The following is a 20,905-nucleotide window of genomic DNA, read 5'->3' on the forward strand; positions in this document are numbered from 1 at the left end:
GGGGAAGCTAGAAAGGGCGCAGGAAAAAGATGGTAAATTTCAAGGATAAGAGAAAGGTGGTGAATCTCACAATGAAGAAGGAGAAGAAGGTGGGCAGGATAGATCCGGGGGGGGGGACTTTAGGCCTTTTGGGTGGACATGTACCGCTGGGACCATGGAAACCTTAGCTCATACCAGAGCTAGTTCAAGTGAATTTTGCTACTCTATACTAGACTAAACTTCCCAAATCCCCCCCCCCCCCCACCCTATAGAGGCTGTTTTCCAGAAACAACTGAGGTCACTGGCACAGTCCAGCCAAAACAAAATCGATTTGATTTTTTTTATATTCTTGAGTGGCAGTTCCCGGTTTCCCTGGTCTAGACTAAAATCTTCAGCCAATTGATCAGTTTAAATGGAAAATGATACCCTCTTCTTCACCCAAACGCTCTGACTTATATTCCCCATCCCTGAGTAAACTGCTTGAAAACAATACCCTTCACAGCGGCACATACCTATATAGCCCATCTATGGCAGTACCCCCCCCCCCCCCCCGGGGGATAAACCTTCTGAGACACCACCAGGTGTCAACGTAATCGCTTGAGGTGCTGATATAAACTAATAGTGTGCTTCAAAAGTACTCAGATTTTAACACGATAAGAAGATCAGCATTGCTGGTGGGGTCGTGCATACAACAGTTACGAGAAACAATTGAATCACTGAAAACAAATGTACAATTAAAAATTGAAAACTATTACAAACACTTGTAACCGCGATATCTCTGATTTTAGTTGCAGCTAAAATACGTTCGAAATTCATTTTATCCGTGCAAATTTTGCAAGACCGCGTTTAAATTTTTCAAGGTTTTAGCCGCTGTTTCCTTGTTCGTTAAACTGTTCCATGCGATTGCTTCTCTATATAACGTGTGGAGTTTCTCTCGTTTCTGGTCTTGGAAGAATTCTAATAAATAAAAAATAATTTAAAAAGATACCGCCGTTGTATCAATTTAGTCTAAGAATGTACCAATGAAAGGATGTGATCTGCATGTATACTCTCGGCGAACCATTTTAGTGTAAACAGTTGATGTGCAAATGTGTCAACACTGAGTACGGAGGCGGATTCTGTGAAACCAAATTAAAAGTCAAAGATAAGAGGGGGACTGTCGTAAGCCAAGCCGAAAGGCAAAAAGGGGGCCAATAACTAGAGAAAAAAGGGGATTTTTCAAAGGGGGAGGGGGGAAGGTGTCATACTTTGTTACACCCAGGGTACTTACAAGATTGGTATGTCAGATGAGCGGTGAACATGAGGGACAAGCCCACAAAATAACTTCATATATGAATTAATTTCCATGTAACATAAATTATTCTCTTTTAGTCTCACTGCTCATCAGTCAAAATGTCTTTTAGTAAGAGGCAGCGTGGATGCTAAGTAGCAAAGATGAGTAACGATCTCATCAATGTCGATCGCTCAACCATAGTGGATGTTCATCATTGCCAGACCCGACTGTCTTTCCGTGGTCATGGTGCTTCTTAAGCACGTGTTCAGGCGGTTCATCGTGCTAAATGACCTTTCACACTCCGCCGAAAATACAGGTAATGTACAAAGAGTGCACAAAGCAAAGGGTTCATGGGCACCCCAGCACCGCCCCCCCCCCCCCCCCCCCTAGCTACGCTCCTGAAAAGACAATGAAAAGGACTAGTCCTACCTCAAAGAAAATCATAGTCAGGGGCGTAGCCAGGATTTTTCAAAGGGGGGGTCACAGACAGGGACACCATCCGGGGATCGCCGACTATATATATATATATGGTTTATACCGCTGCTCTCCCTCGTGAATCAGCGGGCTCAGTCGTATTATCGCGGCATGAAGGCCCATATTAACTAAAGACAAGAGCCGTTGACGAAAATACTTTACAAAAAAACAAATTTTAAAAAAGTGGGCTTTTCAACAATGGCTTTTACGGCCAAGATATTGTCATGGCGTTTTCGCCACCTGAATATTGTAGGTTGTTTTCTCAAAAGAAGGCCTACCAAGGGGGGGTCAAGGGCACACCCCCCCCCCCCCCCTAGCTACGCCCCTGATAGTAACGTTGAGAGGGCAAGTCATCATCGGTTTAAATCATTTTTGCTAACCAGACGAGTAAGTGGCGCCATTGTTTCCAACCCATCAAAAGCATACATGAGCAAAGCTAAAGCAAGTAATCAATTGGGGAACAAAGGTGGCAAGGCGGTGAGAGCACTCGCCTCCCAACAATGTGGCCCTGGTTCAAATCTCGGTGTCAACGCCATATGTGAATTGAGTTTGTTGATGATTCTCTCCTCTGATCCGAGAGGCTTTTCCCCGCGAACATTCTGCTATTGTTAAACTAAATTCATATTTTCGCCGAAAGTATATCGGTTTTGTTGAGCTTGTTTCAGCTGAGGGTAAACACCTCCCATCTATTAAGCATAGACTACGAGTAGCCCCCCAATTAAGAACCTCCTCTTAGATCCCCTAATATAACTAAAGGCCCTGGGCGTGTCTACGAGATCATTTACGGAAGTCGAGTTCTCATTAGGTGAAAGTATGAGTCATAATTGGTCAATTATATCTTAACAATAGTGCATACGGACGACCATGGGCTAGGGGGTGGAGACGTGTGACCCCCAAAGGTGTTTTTTTTTTTTTTCGTTCTCATTTTTTGTTTGTTTGTTTAATAAAAAAGCAAGTGCACTTTTGTCAGCAGGGCAAAACCTATTTTACAACTTTCATTTCCTAATACATTAGATAGACGTGCAGTCTCAGACAAAAATAGTTGGGATACTTGCACCCAGCGCTGTTTTTTTTCGCTTCTGGCCCGTCTCCTCGTCCTCCCAAAGTTGGTTATCGCAGTTTTAAAACTCACCTCCACCATTGGGAGGGCGAGAAGAGAGCAAAGTGTCCCAACAATTTGGACTGAGACTATGGCTTTTGAAAAGAACAAAACACGAAAACAATCATAATGGGCGTCCAATAGACCGAAGGCGTATGACGACATCGGTTGAAGGGTGGGGTCCACGTTATAAATACAGGGGTGTCTACCTTAAATAGAGCTAAACTAAACCTAAAAAGACCTGTCATATAACGGACCGATCGTAAAAGTAGGGAAAGCATTTATGGAATGTTATCTTCCATAAACAATAAAAAAATTACAAGTGTAAAATATCACGTTCTTTATTTATATTTGTATTTATGGCTAATAAGGTCTATGGAAGGTAAAAAAATGATTAATTACACTAAAAGCTATAGCATTTTAATTACCTATCAATCTTACTAGGGTGTAAGCCAAAAATCTCTCTCGAACAAAGGGGACATGACTAAGTAATAACTTCGGTCTAAAGCTGATTGGATCGGTTCTGTCAAGTGAAAGAATTAAGGAAAAGACATTCTCGCCCTTATGAAAAACACGTTTTTTTAACCCGTCCTTTCAGTTTTTTTTTTACAAATTTTCTTGTTCTACCGCATTGCATCAGGCATCACACCAATTTAAAAATTCCGCAAGAAAATTTTTGTTCAAAAGATATTCCTCATCAGTACAATAAGAAATATGTGGAGAAGAGAGTGGAGATTATGCATGCTAACAGTGATACAGTAAACACCAGCTAATAAGAACCTGTAAATTACATAACATCTGGCAGAAATTTGGCACGTTAATATCCGAAAATAACAAGAACCTCTTATCAAGCAGGTGATAATATGTGGGTTACAGGTAAATTAACTAAGATAAAAATTTTAACCAAGGAGTTTGACTTCAAGTTTGCCAATTGATAGGAACCAAACTGGAATTACAGATACAAGTGTTATTGTAATTCCTACAACGGAAAAAGATTTACGAAGAGTACAGATGGCAATTGTCTTTTAAAGGAGGTTTGCAATGAACTGTTGAGAATAAATTCCGAATATTCAAGGAGTAAACTCAAGTTTCTTTATTTTTCTGGCAGCCAACGACAATATTTAAGAACATAATATAATATACCTACTTAACCTAAATTGCCAATAACTACCCCAAAGTAAAAGAACCTTTTTTGCCAGACCTCAAAAAATGTAGTTTCTTATTAGTGGGTATACTGTAATAGGACTGACATGCAGTTATACTCTTGAATCAAATTTTTGCTTTAAAAAAAGGATTGTCCTGTGTACAGTCCAATAGACACCATGGGGAAAGTCAAGTCTAAGCAGAAATCAAAATCTAATTATCTAATTACGCTAAATATAAAAATATATAAGTAAATACATAAAATCAAAAGGTAATATGTATGGAGGATTACTACTTTTAAAACTTTACAGCATAACATTAATTACAGAATACAATTTTCACTAGAGGCAATTAATAGGCCTAACATGCTTACTTACAGTAAGAACTTTGCAGTAATTCTAAGGCCCTAAAGACATAAGGCCAGTACGAACTCAGAAAAGTAATTTCAGATTGATGTTCTGTTAACACAAAGACAGTCATCTGAAAAATCAACTCATACAAGTCACATGCATGAATGCTACTGAAATGTGCCAAACACGTTTGAGATTGATCATTTTTCACAACAGTTTAATGTGAAAGGAAGTAAATTTAAAAGAATACTATTGTCCTGGAGACTAATGAACTTGAAGATCTTATGAGTTCATACTTATCTCAAGTAATCAGTTCTGACCTTTCAAATAATAGTCTCAGATGAACTATCCCCAGAAATGCAAGGGCAACTGATCAGTACAGAACACTGAAAGGTGAATCATTGCAATGTTTACAACAAGAACACGTGAGAATCTAAGTACCCAACCCTAATACCAAACATGTTATGGGAAAATTGACTGGACTGTGATCACCGTCCTGAACAAAAAAATGATTTGATCATTTAGAATTTTGATCTCAGAGGGTTAAAAGCGGGTAGCGAACAAACAATGCTTTCAATGATTTGTCATGTACACCATCCCATAAACTTTGGTCTCTGACAATGCACATGAACATCTGAGTCCTCCAGTATGAGTTCCTAATGGTCTCATGTGACCAGGATTAATAATATTTAGCAAAACAATTACCATAAACTGCCACTTACAAGCTCCTAGGATATAAGCCCCCCTCCAAATGTATTGAAATGAATTTGATTTATAATGATGTTTTTAAGGTTAATAAACCCTTCCATGGTTTATTTAAGTTAGGGAAAATCTGTCTCCTTCACTGGTAAAAGCGCCTTTAAATAAGTACATTTGGCAACTACACTTAAACTAGCAAAGATATAGCTCAGCAAAATTGCGAAAATTTGTAGGCGTTTTATGGCAGAAGACAAGTCCCCTCCCCCCCCCGCCACTACCATACAAACGTCTCTAAAATGTTGCGGCATTGAGGAGCGGTACCTTCATTAGTTTTCAACGAATCACCTTTATAGTTTGCAATTTTGCTAATTTAAAGTTGCTCATTCCAGTGGAGTAGACAAATTTTCCCTAACTTGCTCATGTCAGAAATTTAACTGTGGAAAGGTCTATTAAAAGCAAATACGTGCAAAATATATTTTGATCAGTACTGCTGTAGCATGTTTTCAAGTGCTTTTTCTCTTCCTGCTATGAGCCCACTTAGATATAAGCCCCCCTCCCCCGTCTCCCCCATTTAAAGGCCCTCCTAAACCTGCTTACAAAAATGTATCAGCCCAGGGATAATAAGTGGCAGGTTATGGTATTGATAAACAAGATTAATACTTTCTTCTTGCACTATTTATTCTTTTTCTTTGCTTTCTTATGACAAATACTGAGCAAAGTGTATTTTTTCCATAATGATTTTGGATCCCTACAATGGTTTCTTCTGCACATAGGTGGAAGGAAACAAGCCTTCTTGGTTAGATGTAAGATTTCTGCCCTTCCACCAGTTTTCATCTTCTTTATCCAATACTTGTATTTTATCTCCACGTTTAAAGTATAGCTCTCCTTCCTCTTCAGGTGTAAATTCATAAGCTGCGACATAAACTTCCTGCAGTGTCATTAATTGGAGAAACTGCTTTAGACCATTTTAGTAAGTTAATGAATAAAGCCAACTGGAACTATCATTTTACAAACAAAAAAATCTACTTTGTAAAATATCAGGTGCAGCTGAGCAGTTTTTACACACAAACTGTGAAAATTTGTTGAATGGCTCAATTTGTTTCTAGATACACTGTAACTTCAAAGCATTTGTGACTCTGATTGGTGGTAAACCTGAGACCACAATAGTAGGAGCAGATGCAGTTTAAAGGATGCATCATTGTGGCAGCTGCAATAATAATGTAGCCAGAGAAAACTGCCAACATTAAGCGATGCCTCTGTTGCAGGTTTCCCTGCAAAACGACGTCTGAGGAACGACCCGACAGAAATTCCATACTGATGAAGTGAAATTACCCAGATCAGGGTAGTGACACGTCATCAAGGTATGAAATTTCAGCACTTGCTCCTCAGACGTCTTTTCACAAGGAAACCCGCAACCGTGGCATCACTTAATAATGTCAGTGGTCTTCTCAGGCAGTAATTTATTGCTGTTATTAAGAGACTTTGACACCAAAGTTGGTGTTGGTGACTTTCAAAATAAAGAAAATAAATGCAACATTTACAAAGAAATAAAACTTTTTGAGACAATAGGATTAAAGTTAAACTTGAAATCCGAAATGGATACTTTCTTCTAACCAAAGGGTTTAAGGGAAGAAATCAGGCCACTTCAAGTTCTCCACAGTTTCTCTGTTAGTGGCAGAACTCCAACCTGATAAAAACAGTCCTCTTTCTTAGGTGTCAAGAATGTCAGAAGGTATTGAGAAATTGGAGTCCAAATAATGGAAATTATGGTCATGGAAATTAACGCTACACTTGATTAAAGGCACTGAAATTAAAGTTAACATCAATTCAACCTAAATTAATGCAAATTTTGGAAATTCCCGTTAATTTCCTATCATAAGGTATGTTACACACAGTGCAAAAGGTGATTGGCCCTCTGATAAAAAGATTCCTAAAAAGTTACAGTTAAGGTACCCACCTCTGTTTCCTCTACCATGTCTTTTAAATAAATTGTTTGTGATCTACTGACAGAGGAGGTGCGATGATAATCCACCAGCTGATTCAATGAATTAAATTTTACAACCCACAAGAAATACTTTCCAGCTCCATCTCGTAGAACTTTAAAGTGTTGTACGTTACCACCAAACCTGCAACTCAGAAAACAACAACTTTAGTACCAACAAATTAGCTGTCAACCTGACCATAATAGTGCTTTATTAATCTGGTTACCAGAGATATTGGTCTGCCTGAAGAAAGTCTGATTTATATTTTGTACTCCAGATAGCCTGACTTAATTTATTCTTTTATGTTCATACACTTACAGAAATAACTTTCATTTACTAACTTGTAAATTTAATATAAAATTTTTGGAGTGCATATTTTTTGTATAGACACTGTCCACTTACATCAAGTAGACTAGCTTTAGCTATTTGTGGCAAGTGAGAGAATAAAAATAAAAAATTGGAATGACCGACAAAAAATGAAAATGAAATGAAATTAGATCACCTTCAGTGAATTGTTTTGTACACAAAATATGACCCATCCCCAAGCAAAAAATGAGAGAGGTGGCAAAACTATCACCCACAAAATCACATTTCTTCTAGAAATGGTGCAAAGAGCTCTGACAAAAGCTGGGAGACTGCTTTGCATTCTACTAAGAGGAAGCAATGGCTGCCACTTGTGGCCTGATTAGCCCTATCTGGGTTTGGTTTTCAGTTTTTGAGCTTGATATCTGCGTTTTTCTATTTTAGTGGGCAGAGCAGTTTTTCCTTTTGTGAACATTCTTTGTTTTTTTATAGCAAGGAAAAGTGTTTCAGGGTTTCCATAGCTGCTGTGTTGGCTTCGAAGCACAAAGGTACAAATTAATATTTTGACCATCCAGAAGATCTTCTGAAAAATAGAGTGGGATTTGTCAATTTGCATTTTTTTATGCTGACTTCTGTGATTTTTCACTTTTTGTTGACTTTCAATGCAGTTCCTTGTTTTCACTGATTTCTTTTTCTATAAAGTGTTTCAGAGTAAGTAGAGGGGACTAACTATGAGTGTTTGTAAATTTTAATGCCTGTCCACTATTGATCCCAATCCCCACTAGCAACAGTGTTCTATTAACATGAGAAAAAGGATGGGTAAGTTAGAAAATAAAGCAAGCATAAGGTAGCATGCAGAAGTGCAGAAGAAGAAACTCTTGGCAACACAAACTTTGGAATAATAATCCAACATGGTGCAGAAAGATGGGGGCTTTATTGACTTGAGCAAATTAACTCTGTAACACTTGCCTTGTAGGAAGGAGAGGGAAATGAGAACAGTGATGCAAAACATTGTTACAAAACTATCTTTGAGACTTGAGATATTCCAATAAATTATTCAGTCCTTATCTTGAATCCACCAAATTATTCAATAATTTATTCTAAAACTAACACTCTTGCCCTCTCTTTAACCAATAACGAAAATGACAAAATCTTACCTTACAGATAATGAAAAATCTCCTACAAAACAAACAAAAAAACTAAATTACTACGCATTTTAAGCATTAGCTAATCACTACTTACACTAGTATACAGTTAATGATGCTACTTAACATTGACTAGTGTTAACTTTCCAAATCTGTGCATTACGCAAAAAAGTGTCACCAACCAAATGTTTACAGTAAAACTAATTAAACAATAAAAAAATTCTGGTATTGTTTTTATGAAGATAAAGAGCAGCTCTGTTTTCTACTAAATTACTAACCTGCTAGCGTTCTAGACTAAAGATTTCCTTAAGAGTGTACAGCAGCTGTTTCATCAAGGCTCAGTACAGTAAAGAAACATGACATCACACAAAAAACTCAAATATGTGCAATTATGGGATTAGTTGACAAATTTAGAAAGAACAAGATGTTCTTCTGTTGTCTCCAAAACAATCAAGACGATTCACCAATTTCCACCTACAAATAATAGGACACATTTGATTGACAGAAAAATTTGCATTTACTGTTGACATGTTTCAATAGGTGCGATTTCATGATTCAAAGAAACAAGAATGGCAATCGTATTCTTTGCATGGTATAATATTTTTGCTGGTCATATTGAGGTTACATGTGAGATGGGGTTGATTTTGAGTTGATTTGCACTCTGGCACTCTGTCCTGGAATTCCTGTACTTGTTCTGTAGATGCCATTTCAATATCAGATGTTTTCTTATGCTACCTGAAGCATTGCCCAAAACAATCCTACAGTACAACTTGACACAAAACTGACCCAGTCTCGCTCAAATGTTAAGCTGTACCTGGTGTACTCTCACTCTCCCTAACAAGGAATGCCCCATCGTGTGACTGCTTCATAAGCTTTTCTTCTGCCTGTTGCCTGGTCACACTGCCTTGAAACCACCTGAAATTTAATAATAACGAAAAGCAAAATAATATTGTTGGGTAAGGCTGGGTATGACATGAATAACTACACATGTATGCAGACTAAGGAGAACAACCCTCAAAGTTAAAATTTTTGTTCAGTGGCCATTTGGCGATCAGCTCTTTGGGTTTAGTCGCCAGGGGAAATTTTTAGGCGCCAAATTATATTAATGACTTAATATATCAAAATTGTCATTAACAAAAGCAGTTAGCAGTTTAACTTAAAATGCAGCACTGTCATATAAATTACTCGTTTATTGTGCAAGGCATTAGTTACTGATAGTCTGAGAATAAGGGTTGCAGATTCATCTCCTTGAATCAATACTGAAACGGAATTGTAAAGACAATTACCATTTCCATTTGTCTTTAGGGCCTTCAATCCTTCTATATAATCCCCAGTTGGTATATGAGAGCAGAACTTAACTCATCCTCTGTTAATGTTTTCAAAATTTCCCAGTCGCAACTTGATAGGCGACCTATTTTTTTTCTGATATTTGTTTCGCATTTCTTTTGCGACTTTTGTTGATGATGAACTTGTTTCCCCAACTAACAAATATTTTTGGAGATTTAAAAGGTCGTTTTTAATATCGCTAGACATTGCGAAAGCCTGACAAAGGCAGGAGAGTATAGGAAGATTGACAAGTTTTCTAAATGAAATCATTGCTTTACAGAGATAACATCGCACACGTGAAAATTTCGCAACGAGTTCTACTGGGAAAAATTTTTTTTCCCAATCAATTGAAAGGAACCCAAGCAAAAATGCCGCCTACGAAATAATAAATTTTCTCTTTCCTTTATCATCGCTAAAAAAACATTTTTTGCAACAACCATAAGCTGTCAGTTTTGTGATGTTTAGTTTCGCTTACAATTATCGCTTTTGTTTACAAAACCACGATTCAACTCGCAGCACGGTTCACATGTTACGGTTATCACATAATGTTCTGTGTTGAATTTGCACCAATTTAGCTTTCCCTCTTCATGTTATTAGATTGTTTCAGTATTGATTCAAAAATATTTATAATATGTAGTCCAGTTAAAAAACCACCAAACTTGGCTAAACAAGCATTCCTAAGATATCGAAGAAATCGTCACTGTCCACAAGCAAGGTGCTTCGATTGCGTGCCATCTGTCACGTGTCAAAAGTTAAAATGTCACGTGCAAGGCAACAGACTGAAGGCTATTAGGCGAACGAATGCAAGTCAAGTTTCATTGATGTTCATTTTCAAAACGCTTAGCTCTGAGACTTTTTTAAGTTTTCAATTTAGCATGTTTTTCAACGGAAAAGTAAAAAAATTAATGGAATTCAAATCAACTAGAATAAATGTTCTTCATATTTCAGTAGAAGTGATTACCATTTCTGTTTCTATACGCCACAACACAAACCTATTCTTCACGGTTGCCAGCTTGGCGACTATTCTCCAAATCAAGTCGCCAGTTCCAAAATTTTAGGCGCCATGGCGACTAAAATGGTCGCAACTTGGAGGGTTGGAGAATGTTACATTCAGACTACAAACACACACACACATACACACCACATCGGTGACCTAAAACTGGTCGCATAATTAACAATAGCTTGGTTAGCCATGTTTGAGAAACTCCCAAGGGGTGGTAGAAGGGCAACATTTTAACCATGCAACACAAAATGCATCCTCGGAGAACCTGGGGCAGTCAGTCGGGCCAGGAGAAAAGTAGGCACGACAAAAGCTTACAAGCACAGGTGGAAGAGCCCCTGGGTACCAACTCTCACCAGACCATTTCCAACAGTCTAGCAAATGCTAGCATCTGATTGGGCACCAAACATTCTTTGTATTATCTTGCCCAATCGGCAAACAGCATCTCTTGAGTTCTTTTTGTCTGTTCGTACACCACGGCTATTTTCTCGCCATACTTGTCCGGTTTGTTCATCAAGATTGTGTGTGCAAGGCAAACTTTCTACTCTCCTAACCAGAAACGAAGGAACTACCAATGAGTCAGAAAAACGTTTAGGATGCTATCAGCAGGAGCATTCCTCACAAATTTGCACCTAGAAAATTCTGTTTCTTACCAATTACAAGGTATCAAAAAAGCAATAAGCTTGACAACCAACAACTTGGTATGAGCATCATGCTTTTTTTGCACATTTTTTTGCTGTCACTGCATGTTACAACGTGAAAAAGTCTAATTTCACGTTTTGTGGAGTAAGTAAACAAGCAATGACAAAATTTTCTTTCTCTTTCTAACCGTGGATATGGTTGATAGGAATTCAGCTCCAGAAGAGTTCGCTTGCCTTTACAAAGTAAACAAGTTAGAGTATTAAATCACGATAGCGAGTGAAAAAACGTGAATTCACTTTTCAAGTGACGTTTTTGTGGTTGTTGCCGTTGTGCTATCTGAACCTTACAAGTATTTATCAAAGCGTGATCGATGCAGGCTTGAATACCTGTTGTAAGCTCAAGCTTGTATTTTCGGTAAAGCGGCTTTACAAATACCGTTAGATATGTTCCCAATACCCTTACATATGTTCCCATGTTTCTGTTTTCAGCTACCCTGAATTTTGAAATGAGGAGTTTATCAAACTGAAAGTTTCCTGACTGCCCGCATTTCTTTGGTGCACGAGCCAGACAAGTATGGCGAGACAAAAGCTGTCACGTACGAACTCACGAAAAGAACTCACAAGATGCTGTTTGCTGATTGGGCACAATCATACAAAGCATTTTTTGCGCCCAATCAGGAGGCAGCATTCGCTTGACCATTTGGAAATGGTCGAGTGAGAGTGGGTAACCAGGGGCTCTTCTGCCCGTGCTTGAAAACTTTTATCGTGCCTACTGTTCTCTCCGCCTGACTGCCTGGGTCTCCAACGATGCACAAAATGGCATGTGAACGAGAAACGTCTTAGTTCCTCGGTCTAAAACACCAATTAACGTCTGACTATTTCATAAAATAATAGGTGATTTGAGAAAAAGACCACAAGAAATTTTGACACTCTTTTCCTGAAGGAACCTTTTTACCATGATCGAGCCAAAATCAAAATGCTGAAGTGAAGAATGGTTAATCGAGTGGAATGGTCACAATAGCGATTAATCAAGACTTCACTTATTAATATTGTTACACTAGTGGTATGTTGACCCCTTGCTCTGGCAAAGATGTATTACATTAAAAGTTTCCTAACTCAGAGTGATTCAGTTTAAACAAAGTGGAATGGTTTACCATATCCAACCACCTAGTACCATGGTAGATGAAGAGAAAACACTTGAGACCAGTGCCAAAAAGAGCCTACAAGGCTAAGAGAAAAATTATTTATGAGGCCTGACTTGCCTATTATCTTGGGCTCGGGATGAGCAGGAATCTCCCACTGTAGTAGTGTGCTAATCATCAATGATGATATCATTGATTGAATGAAAGGCCAAAGCAAAGTAATAATTGATTATGGAAAATGATCAGTTGACAAGGCCCTGTTAGGGTAAAATTCTGACAAGTGACATACATAGTCTTGGAGCAGTGACATAGGACAGCAGAAATGGCGACAAACAACACAAAGTCAAGTTGAAACTGTGACAGCAACAGAGAAAAGACCAAATACAATAATAACACACCCACAGCGACATGACTTCCTCCTCAATACGCCAAATAACAGGTTTTAAAATTCCGCAGACTAGGGACATAAGTAACCCCCATAAGAGGGTCTCACTGACTACTGCAAAAACTTAATAGAAATATTTCTTGTTGATAAATAAAATGACAAAACTGGTAATGCAACCAAAATCCATTGACGAGCCTTTTCTGATACATTTTGCAAATTATTGTTGGATTGTAAAACGTGGTACATGAGCAATGTTTAATTCTCTCTATTGATTTGGTTCAAATTTGATTGTGCATTGATAAAAGTGGTCCACAATCATAAAACTAAAAAGTTTATAATACTTTGACAAGCACACAGGTGAAAACAAAAGGAATTCTTAAAAATTATAACCGATGATCACTCTGATTACTTCTGATGATGATTTATGAAATCTCAACCAATTGCCAATACTACAAACACCACTGTAAAGGGTGACACCAGAATTGCATTTGGGAAAACATCAAATCACTCAGTGCCCAAGCTAAAGAACATCTCATTCCTGGTAAACTTATGTTGTTTTCAAACACTGCCAACAAAACTTTTAACAAATCATCGATCCACACAACATGCATATAACCTGACAAGTGCAATCAACAAAGTCAACAATCAATAACAATCGATAGCAATCAATAAAATCGATTGATTAAATGAGAATCTATAAAAATCGATAGAGGAAGATTATTATCGATTACTCCAATATCTTTGTCAAAGTTTTTTTTTAAATATTGATTTTTTTTCCTCCCTTTAGTGTCCTCTGACTGACCCAAATTTTTGTCACTTTCCAAAAAAAGGTAATGATGTCGTTAAACCGTTTTTCACTCGAAACATTTCTTTTAATCTGAAAAATGAGCATAGCAACAGCATAGAGAAAAACAGGAACAAAAACAGGAACATTTTTTACAGTGTATTGTGTATTTTGCTCATCCAAATCTGTGAATGTTAACTTTTAATGTTGTCCTGGGGTACCAGGGCCTCCTATTCTGAGACTTCTGGTGATTTTTTTTAGTTTTGGTTTTTTCTCAATCCGACCGACTGACCCAATATCAAGAAACGCATTCGACGCTAAACGAAAAAAAAAGGGGGGGATGGCCTATCAATCAATAAGGAATTATTGATAGTTATCGATTTTAAGATCGGATTTTACCAATTGCACTCGTCAGGATAAATTTTGTGAAAGAGGCCATCACCAGATGAAGGGTACCCCTTTTTTCAATTTTTTTTCACGAGGTAAAATTGACAAACATAAAAGATATCAATCAATCAGGAATTATCGTTAGTTATCGAGTCTACGATTGGATTTTACCGATTGCACTCGTCAGGATAAATCTGGTGTAAGAAGGGTACACCTTTATTGATTAAGAAGAAGGGGTTGACCTTCTGTTTTTCTACGATTCTATTCTGGGAATATGTGACTATCAAAAAAAAAATCAGTTAACTTGTGGAAAATTTAAGGTACCAAACTTATAGAGACTAATAAGCTTAAGTTAAGTAATTAAGTTTAAATTCTTGCTCACGTACTCGTGCGGCTTTAGCTCGATGTAGTTCGCTGGAACAAGCCCTTCGCGTCCGTCTTGTTCAGCAGTGTACCAATTTTTATCCTCGCCTTTCCGAATGACCTTAAATTAAAAAGTGGCAAAAATAGTCAATGAAACGTACAAGGAACATACGCAATTCTTTTGTATTGGGCGAATGATAGGACGTCGACAACCAAATTACACGGTATTTCTGGCTTCCGTTTTACCTTCACAACGCTTCCCTTCTTAAAAGAAAGCTCGTCATCTGCAGTAGCATTGAATTCATGTTTAGCAGTTGCCTCCATTTTCAACCTACTTCCAATCCGGTTTGCCCCAACGTCAACTCCTAGATCTTCATGAAGACAGTGGGAAGTAAAAACAAATATGTCCGACTGTTTCGAGCAAACTTCCGAGCAGGAATGGGACGGATACTTGCCTAATATGGAAATCTTGGACAAAACATCCTGATAGCCTCAGTTTCGTGCTGTTGCGCGTTTCCGCCCGAGTATACACGGCGAAAGCTGGCCTAACTTAGGGGCTATGGGAGAGGAGATTAAAGCACAAAGTGGGGAGGGGATAGAGAGAAGTTTCTCTCCCTTTTTCTGTTAATCCCAAAGTCAGGATAGTGAGCTACAGCCTTTGAGGCCTACCTACCTATTCAAACTGCCTACAATGGAGGACAAAATTCTTAGGACAATTAACACGATCTGCCTTAATTTTTCCCCCTTTCCCCCTCTCCCCCAAGCAATGTTGTAGTTTGTGCACCCCTGTACACTTTACCCTGTCCTAAAAGTGTTTCTTCACCCAACATTGTTTGGAGGGGGAAGGGGTGGGCCAGTCGCGGTATCTGAACATTTGATAAGTTAAGGATGTGGAAGGAAGGTTTTCCATAACCGTTCCAAGGATTTTTGTCCTCCATTGTAGCTTGGGCGAGTGTTTGAGCCTCTGCTGGCGCGCAAAAAACGTACCCCGCGCATAACAATCAGACCGGGAATTAATCGGACCCGGGCAATCGCAGCAGCAATGACCACGAGTTCGATCTTCATTTGTGAATTTCTCGCTGTTGGAACTTTCTTCCGCGTGTTTGTGGATAGCCTGGGCCACAGACAGTCTAAAACCCCGATATAGACAAGATATACGTATATCGAGTTCTCTAAAACGTCTCAAATGACAAGTCCGCCTGCAACTGGGTGTCATGTAGCAGCTCTCCTAACCCTAAAGCCAATTGGTTCGATACCCTAACCGTGAGAAATGGGAAATAATAAAAACAATGATTTGTATCCATGAGGACACCCGTTACGAGGAGCTCCTATATACTGCAACGCAGGATAATTTGTGGACCATTTTGTTTGTTTTGGCAAACTTTAATTTTTGGCCGATTAGTGAGTTAATCGACCTCACATAAGTACGTTATAAGTGGCATTAATTGAAAATGCAGTTTATTCCTAGATTAGGGTTTCATCGTGCTGCTTGCCGTGCTGCTTAGGGAAATAATTTAACAATGGGATTACATTATCTACGCGATAAGCGATATCAGTCAGAATCGGCTTTCCAGGAGCCAGCGAGGCCTGATCAGTCTCCTTGCCTACGAGTCGTTTCGCCAACGTCCTGTTCGCCAACGTCTCAGGTCGTTTCGCTTACGTGTAAAATCAGTTCCCTAACTGATTTTGCCTGATTAGTGGCTGAAAGAACGAGGTATCATCGCACTTTTTTGTTTCATGGCTGAGAGCACGAGGTATATACAGGCGTAGCGATCGTTTCGCTTCTTAGCGGAACGACATAAGACGTTGGCCAACGGGACGTTAGCGACGAAACGACCGGTCACAATGAGAGAGAGAGTCTCCCTAAAACCGGTTCCACTAGCTCCGCGTCGGGTCTAAACGTTTCGCGTGAATATATCACTTATCTTGGTTTGTTTTTGCAAATATTTCAAAGTAATATTTTACGAGAGAATAATCACTTCAGCGCCCGGTGGCCAATTTCTTGCATTGACAAGGAGTGAGAAAAATGGTGCATACAAAAATTCGAACCTCCCGTGAGCGACCTCCACCCAAAATAAAATGCGAAGAATTAGAAGTCGCTTTCGGGAGATAGTCACTTACGATAAAATAGGCCGTGTGTGCCGGTGCCCAGATTCTTTCCCCCTTCCCTTTCGAAAGCCTGCTACGCAGACAAACGAGCCGGCGGACTCTATGGGGTCTCTTCCAAGCCTTCCGAGAAGATTTCCGGACACATGTACTTCATGGAAGATAATTCATGGTATATACTTTCCAAGTTACGTTTCGGATACGTGCAGTTTCATCAGGGGCACCAAACATCAATTTTCAGAAAATATCTGTTCGGAAAACGATTTGAGATCTAGAATTTTCGAAACATTTTTTGTAAAACTTCTTGCATCGCTTGCCTGCCTCTCCTAGGATTTTCGAACATCTGAAAACTGTTATAATTGCCCATTTTTTAACGGATTTTTACCCTAAAAAGGTCACCTAAAATTTTCGGGAGCCTTTTTTCTGGCTGAAATTTTCGAAAAGGTAAGTTTTGATCGCTATAATTTTCGGATCACTAGACTTTCGGCCAGGAAATCCGAACATATGAAAAATTTTGAGGGGATAAAAATGTGCCTGTATCTACCGTTTAAATACTAAAATATGTTCAACAATGCTATGTTTAAGTACCGGTTTTGAACCCCCATATTCTCGATGGGCTGGATGGGTACCCCAGTTTCATGTTGCCACTTTATAAGTTCATCGCATATTCTACTCAGCGAACATATAAAAAATCAGACAATACGTCAAGTGAACGCTTACAAGGGGTTAAAAGCAATGTAGAATCATTTTAATTAATAACGGTCTAAAAACCGTCAGCCGCCAAAACTGGTCGTTTACGAGAGCAATCTCGTTCCCAGAGTCCGCGTAGCTTTGTCCAGCGGAACGGGCCACGGGGACCTCTGGGATCCAACTGTGAGGCCGGCTTTGACCTTAAAAATTTTGGTGTTTTGCATTGGTGCTTATGGGAGGTGGTTGTCGCCTGGAAGTTCGACTTTATTTCCGAGTTGATATCATTTCAAAGTACTTCTCAGAATTACTCTGGTCTTTAACACATGTGAAGCACACAATTTTGAGTCCTTCCGCAAAAGTCACTCCTATTGAAGAAATGCTAGTTTAGAATTTTTTTTACCCACATTGCCACATTTGTGGGCTCAAAAATGTATGTCTTCCTAGCACTGTGAAAAATTCACAATTCTTCTAAACATATAGCTATTCAGATCAACAAAGGAAATGTCCAAAAATATGGAAACGGAAAAAAAAAGATGTGTTTTAAAAGCAGCTATATTATTATCACAACCGGTGGACGAATATTATGAAAAATCGATCGGGCGACCGTACAACACATTCGCATATCGCAAACCTCTTCCAAATTTGTAGTCTGCGAATACAGCTGGCCGAGTCTCTTCTCGCCCTAGCTGCTAGAATAGGGACGGTTTCTTTTTTCCAGCGAAACATCCTGGCTGACAGCCTAGACGGTTGTATATTCACAGGCTACCCACTTAAGCTTGGTCAACGCTGGTTGGGTGTGAAGAATTAGTCGCGTGATTTGAGTAGCCTGAGTATCAGGCGTTTCTGGGGAAAAGGGGAAAGATGTAAGCGAAAAAATCTCCTCTCCCCTAGCCCCTTAGGAAGGCCTGATATTCAGGCTAGATTTGAGCCAATCAGGAACGGAGATATATTTTGAATGAATAATAATGTATAATATTTCTGGAATAAATTTTACGAACATTTTGAGGCTGATTTCTCACTAAGCTCCCTGTAAGTTAAAGTAAGATCTTGATCAAGCTGAACATCGAAATCAAAGGTTCTTACTTTGCGGGAGTTAACTGTTTTCTTGAAGATTAAAACGAAAACTGAAATTGTGTGTTTTTGCAAACTGCAGTTAGCATAACTGTTTTTCAAAGTTCGTTTTTGTTCTTTGTAACGTTTGATACAATGTTCAGAAAGTATATTTGTTGGGCAAGAAGCCGCGATTTTGTAGCCTGTGAACAGGCCCTCTATTTTAGGATGGGATGAAAAACTCGTGAGCAGAGGGAAGGAAAAGGGTGAGAGCCTGTAGACAAACATCAGGGGCACCCAACGACAAATTTCGGAAAATATCTGTTCGGAAGACGATTTGAGATCTAGAATTTTCGTAATATTTGCTGTAAAATTTCTTGCTTGCCTGCCTCTCCTTAGGATTTTCGAACTTCTAAAAAATGGTGTACTTCATGGAAGATAATTATACTTCATGGAAGATAATTCATGGCATATACTTTCCAAGTTACGTTTCGGATACGTGCAGTTTCATCAGGGGCACCAAACATCAATTTTCAGAAAATATCTGTTCGGAAAACGATTTGAGATCTAGAATTTTCGAAACATTTTTTGTAAAACTTCTTGCATCGCTTGCCTGCCTCTCCTAGGATTTTCGAACATCTAAAAACTGTTATAATTGCCTATTTTTTAACGAATTTTAACCCTTAAAAGGTCACCTAGAATTGTCGGGAGCCTTTTTTCTGGCTGAAATTTTCGAAAAGGTAAGTTTTGATTCCTCTAATTTTCGGATCACTAGACTTTCAGCTAGGAAATCCCAACAGATGAAAAATTTCTAGGGAATAAAAATATGCCTATATCTACCGTTTAAATACTAAGATACTAAAATACGTTTAACAATGCTATGTTTAAGTGGTTTTGAACTATATTCTCGTTGGGTGCCCCTGAAACATTTGAGGGCGCTATACCGCCTTCTTGTCTTGTAATTGCCGATCATCTGTCAGCAAGATCGTTATCTGTCACTTGGATACATTGGAATGTAATCAATTTCGCGTGTAAAAAAGGAGTCGGTAGGCAACACACAAACTTTTACCTCGCGCCAAAATGCTGCTTTTTCCAATGAGTTTTTTCTGCTCTGGAGGGTTTAGTTTTAAATGAGAAAATGTGATTTTTGCCGCTTATTTCATACTGAAGACTACTGAGAGGTCGTGACATGCATATTGATTTTCTGCGGTAATTGTTTCTGGTCGGCATGATTTGCCCTCTGATGCAAGGACATTCATTGCAGCTAAAAAAGCTCATCTGTCAAGCGCCAAAAGACGCCATGTGAAAGATCAGAAGACCTGTTTACAAGCGATTATTTAAATCAAATCGCGTGCTACGTGCCGACCAAAAAAGCGATGTAAATCAAACCTATCAACAGTCAATGCTCTCGCTGATGGGAGCTTTTATCAGGATCTGATACACAGCGGGTGCCGTGGAACGACGGTCCCAAATGTTTGTCTACAGGCTCTCACCGTTACCCTTCTCTCTCCTCGCGATTTTTTCACCCTTTCACCAAACAAAGAGCCTGTTCTTAGGCTACGATTTTGTCGTTTACAAGTAATTTCTTCGTTTATACCACTACACGAGAAATTTCTGCAATTTGATTGGCTTAGAGTAGTGGTGTTTCAGCTTAATTTGAAATACCTACATGTGAAAATTACAAACCTTTTGCGGGTAGTAGTATAAACAAATAATAGCATACTTTGTACGTGATATTTGGCATAAATGCCACTCGTGATATTTCAAAATTGTCTCAAATTTTTTTGATATATCACTCGTGGTATTTCTCGATTACCGTCACACAGCTCGTCTAATACTAGCCTGTTCCAGGCTCCAAGATAGTCAGGACCGCTGAATTGAGAAAGCGCCAACACGAAAATAATGAACGGGACGAAACTCAATCCCTTCCTCTTTTCCGCCCCATGCCTAGCCTGCGTCGCAGGCGTTTGAAAGGGAAGGGGAATTAGGGCGCGAGACCCACACGCTCTCGTGCGCGCCCAAATTCCCCCTTCCCCTTCCCAGTGCCCCTTTCGCGTGCCTTTTACTTTCGCGTCTTCCCCACTATCTGAGAGCCTGGAACAGGCTACTCTAATACAAGTGTGCCATTCAAGGTCCTCTTCACGAGGATTTGCTCAAATATTGCATCGAAATTCACTGAGAAAAAGTTGCTGTCTGGTTATATAAGAAAACAAAAGGTAGCCACAATTTCAACTTAATATTGTCGGTATTTTAACCCGATACTGATGCAGAGAATTCAGTTGTATCACATAGTTCTACTTATAACATGTAGAAACAGAAACAGATGATACCCGGAGTGCTATGCTCTGAAATACTAGGCAGTCTATAGCCCTTGTATTCTTTAAGCAAACCAACCCCTTGCCCTCTGCTGTGACACTTGCATCAGTACGCACTTTCATCAAATAATAATTATACAATAGCCTGCGTTCCCCGCTAGCAGAGAATAGCCTGCCTAGCTGGCGATTTTTTCTGTGTGATTTTCGTTTTTGGTTCGTATTTACACGGCCGCGCGCGATTGAGGTCAAATGCGAAAACGATCATCAGG

General features: G+C 39.1%; 1 protein-coding gene across 1 annotated transcript; it reads right to left on the bottom strand.

The window, feature by feature from the left end:
• Positions 1-3,150: 3,150 nt before the first annotated feature.
• LOC140940162 (growth factor receptor-bound protein 2-like) lies at positions 3,151-14,900 on the bottom strand. The gene is made up of 6 exons (XM_073389064.1): positions 14,722-14,900; positions 14,499-14,596; positions 9,262-9,362; positions 8,460-8,481; positions 6,975-7,143; positions 3,151-5,945 (listed from the first exon to the last, which is right to left on the bottom strand). The coding sequence occupies exons 1-6, from the start codon at positions 14,797-14,799 to the stop codon at positions 5,766-5,768; spliced, it is 648 nt and encodes a 215-aa protein (XP_073245165.1). The 5' UTR covers positions 14,800-14,900; the 3' UTR covers positions 3,151-5,765.
• Between the last annotated feature and the right edge of the window lie 6,005 nt (positions 14,901-20,905).

This window comes from Porites lutea, chromosome 6 (genome assembly GCF_958299795.1).
Source record: "Porites lutea chromosome 6, jaPorLute2.1, whole genome shotgun sequence".
Classification (NCBI taxonomy): domain Eukaryota; kingdom Metazoa; phylum Cnidaria; class Anthozoa; order Scleractinia; family Poritidae; genus Porites; species Porites lutea.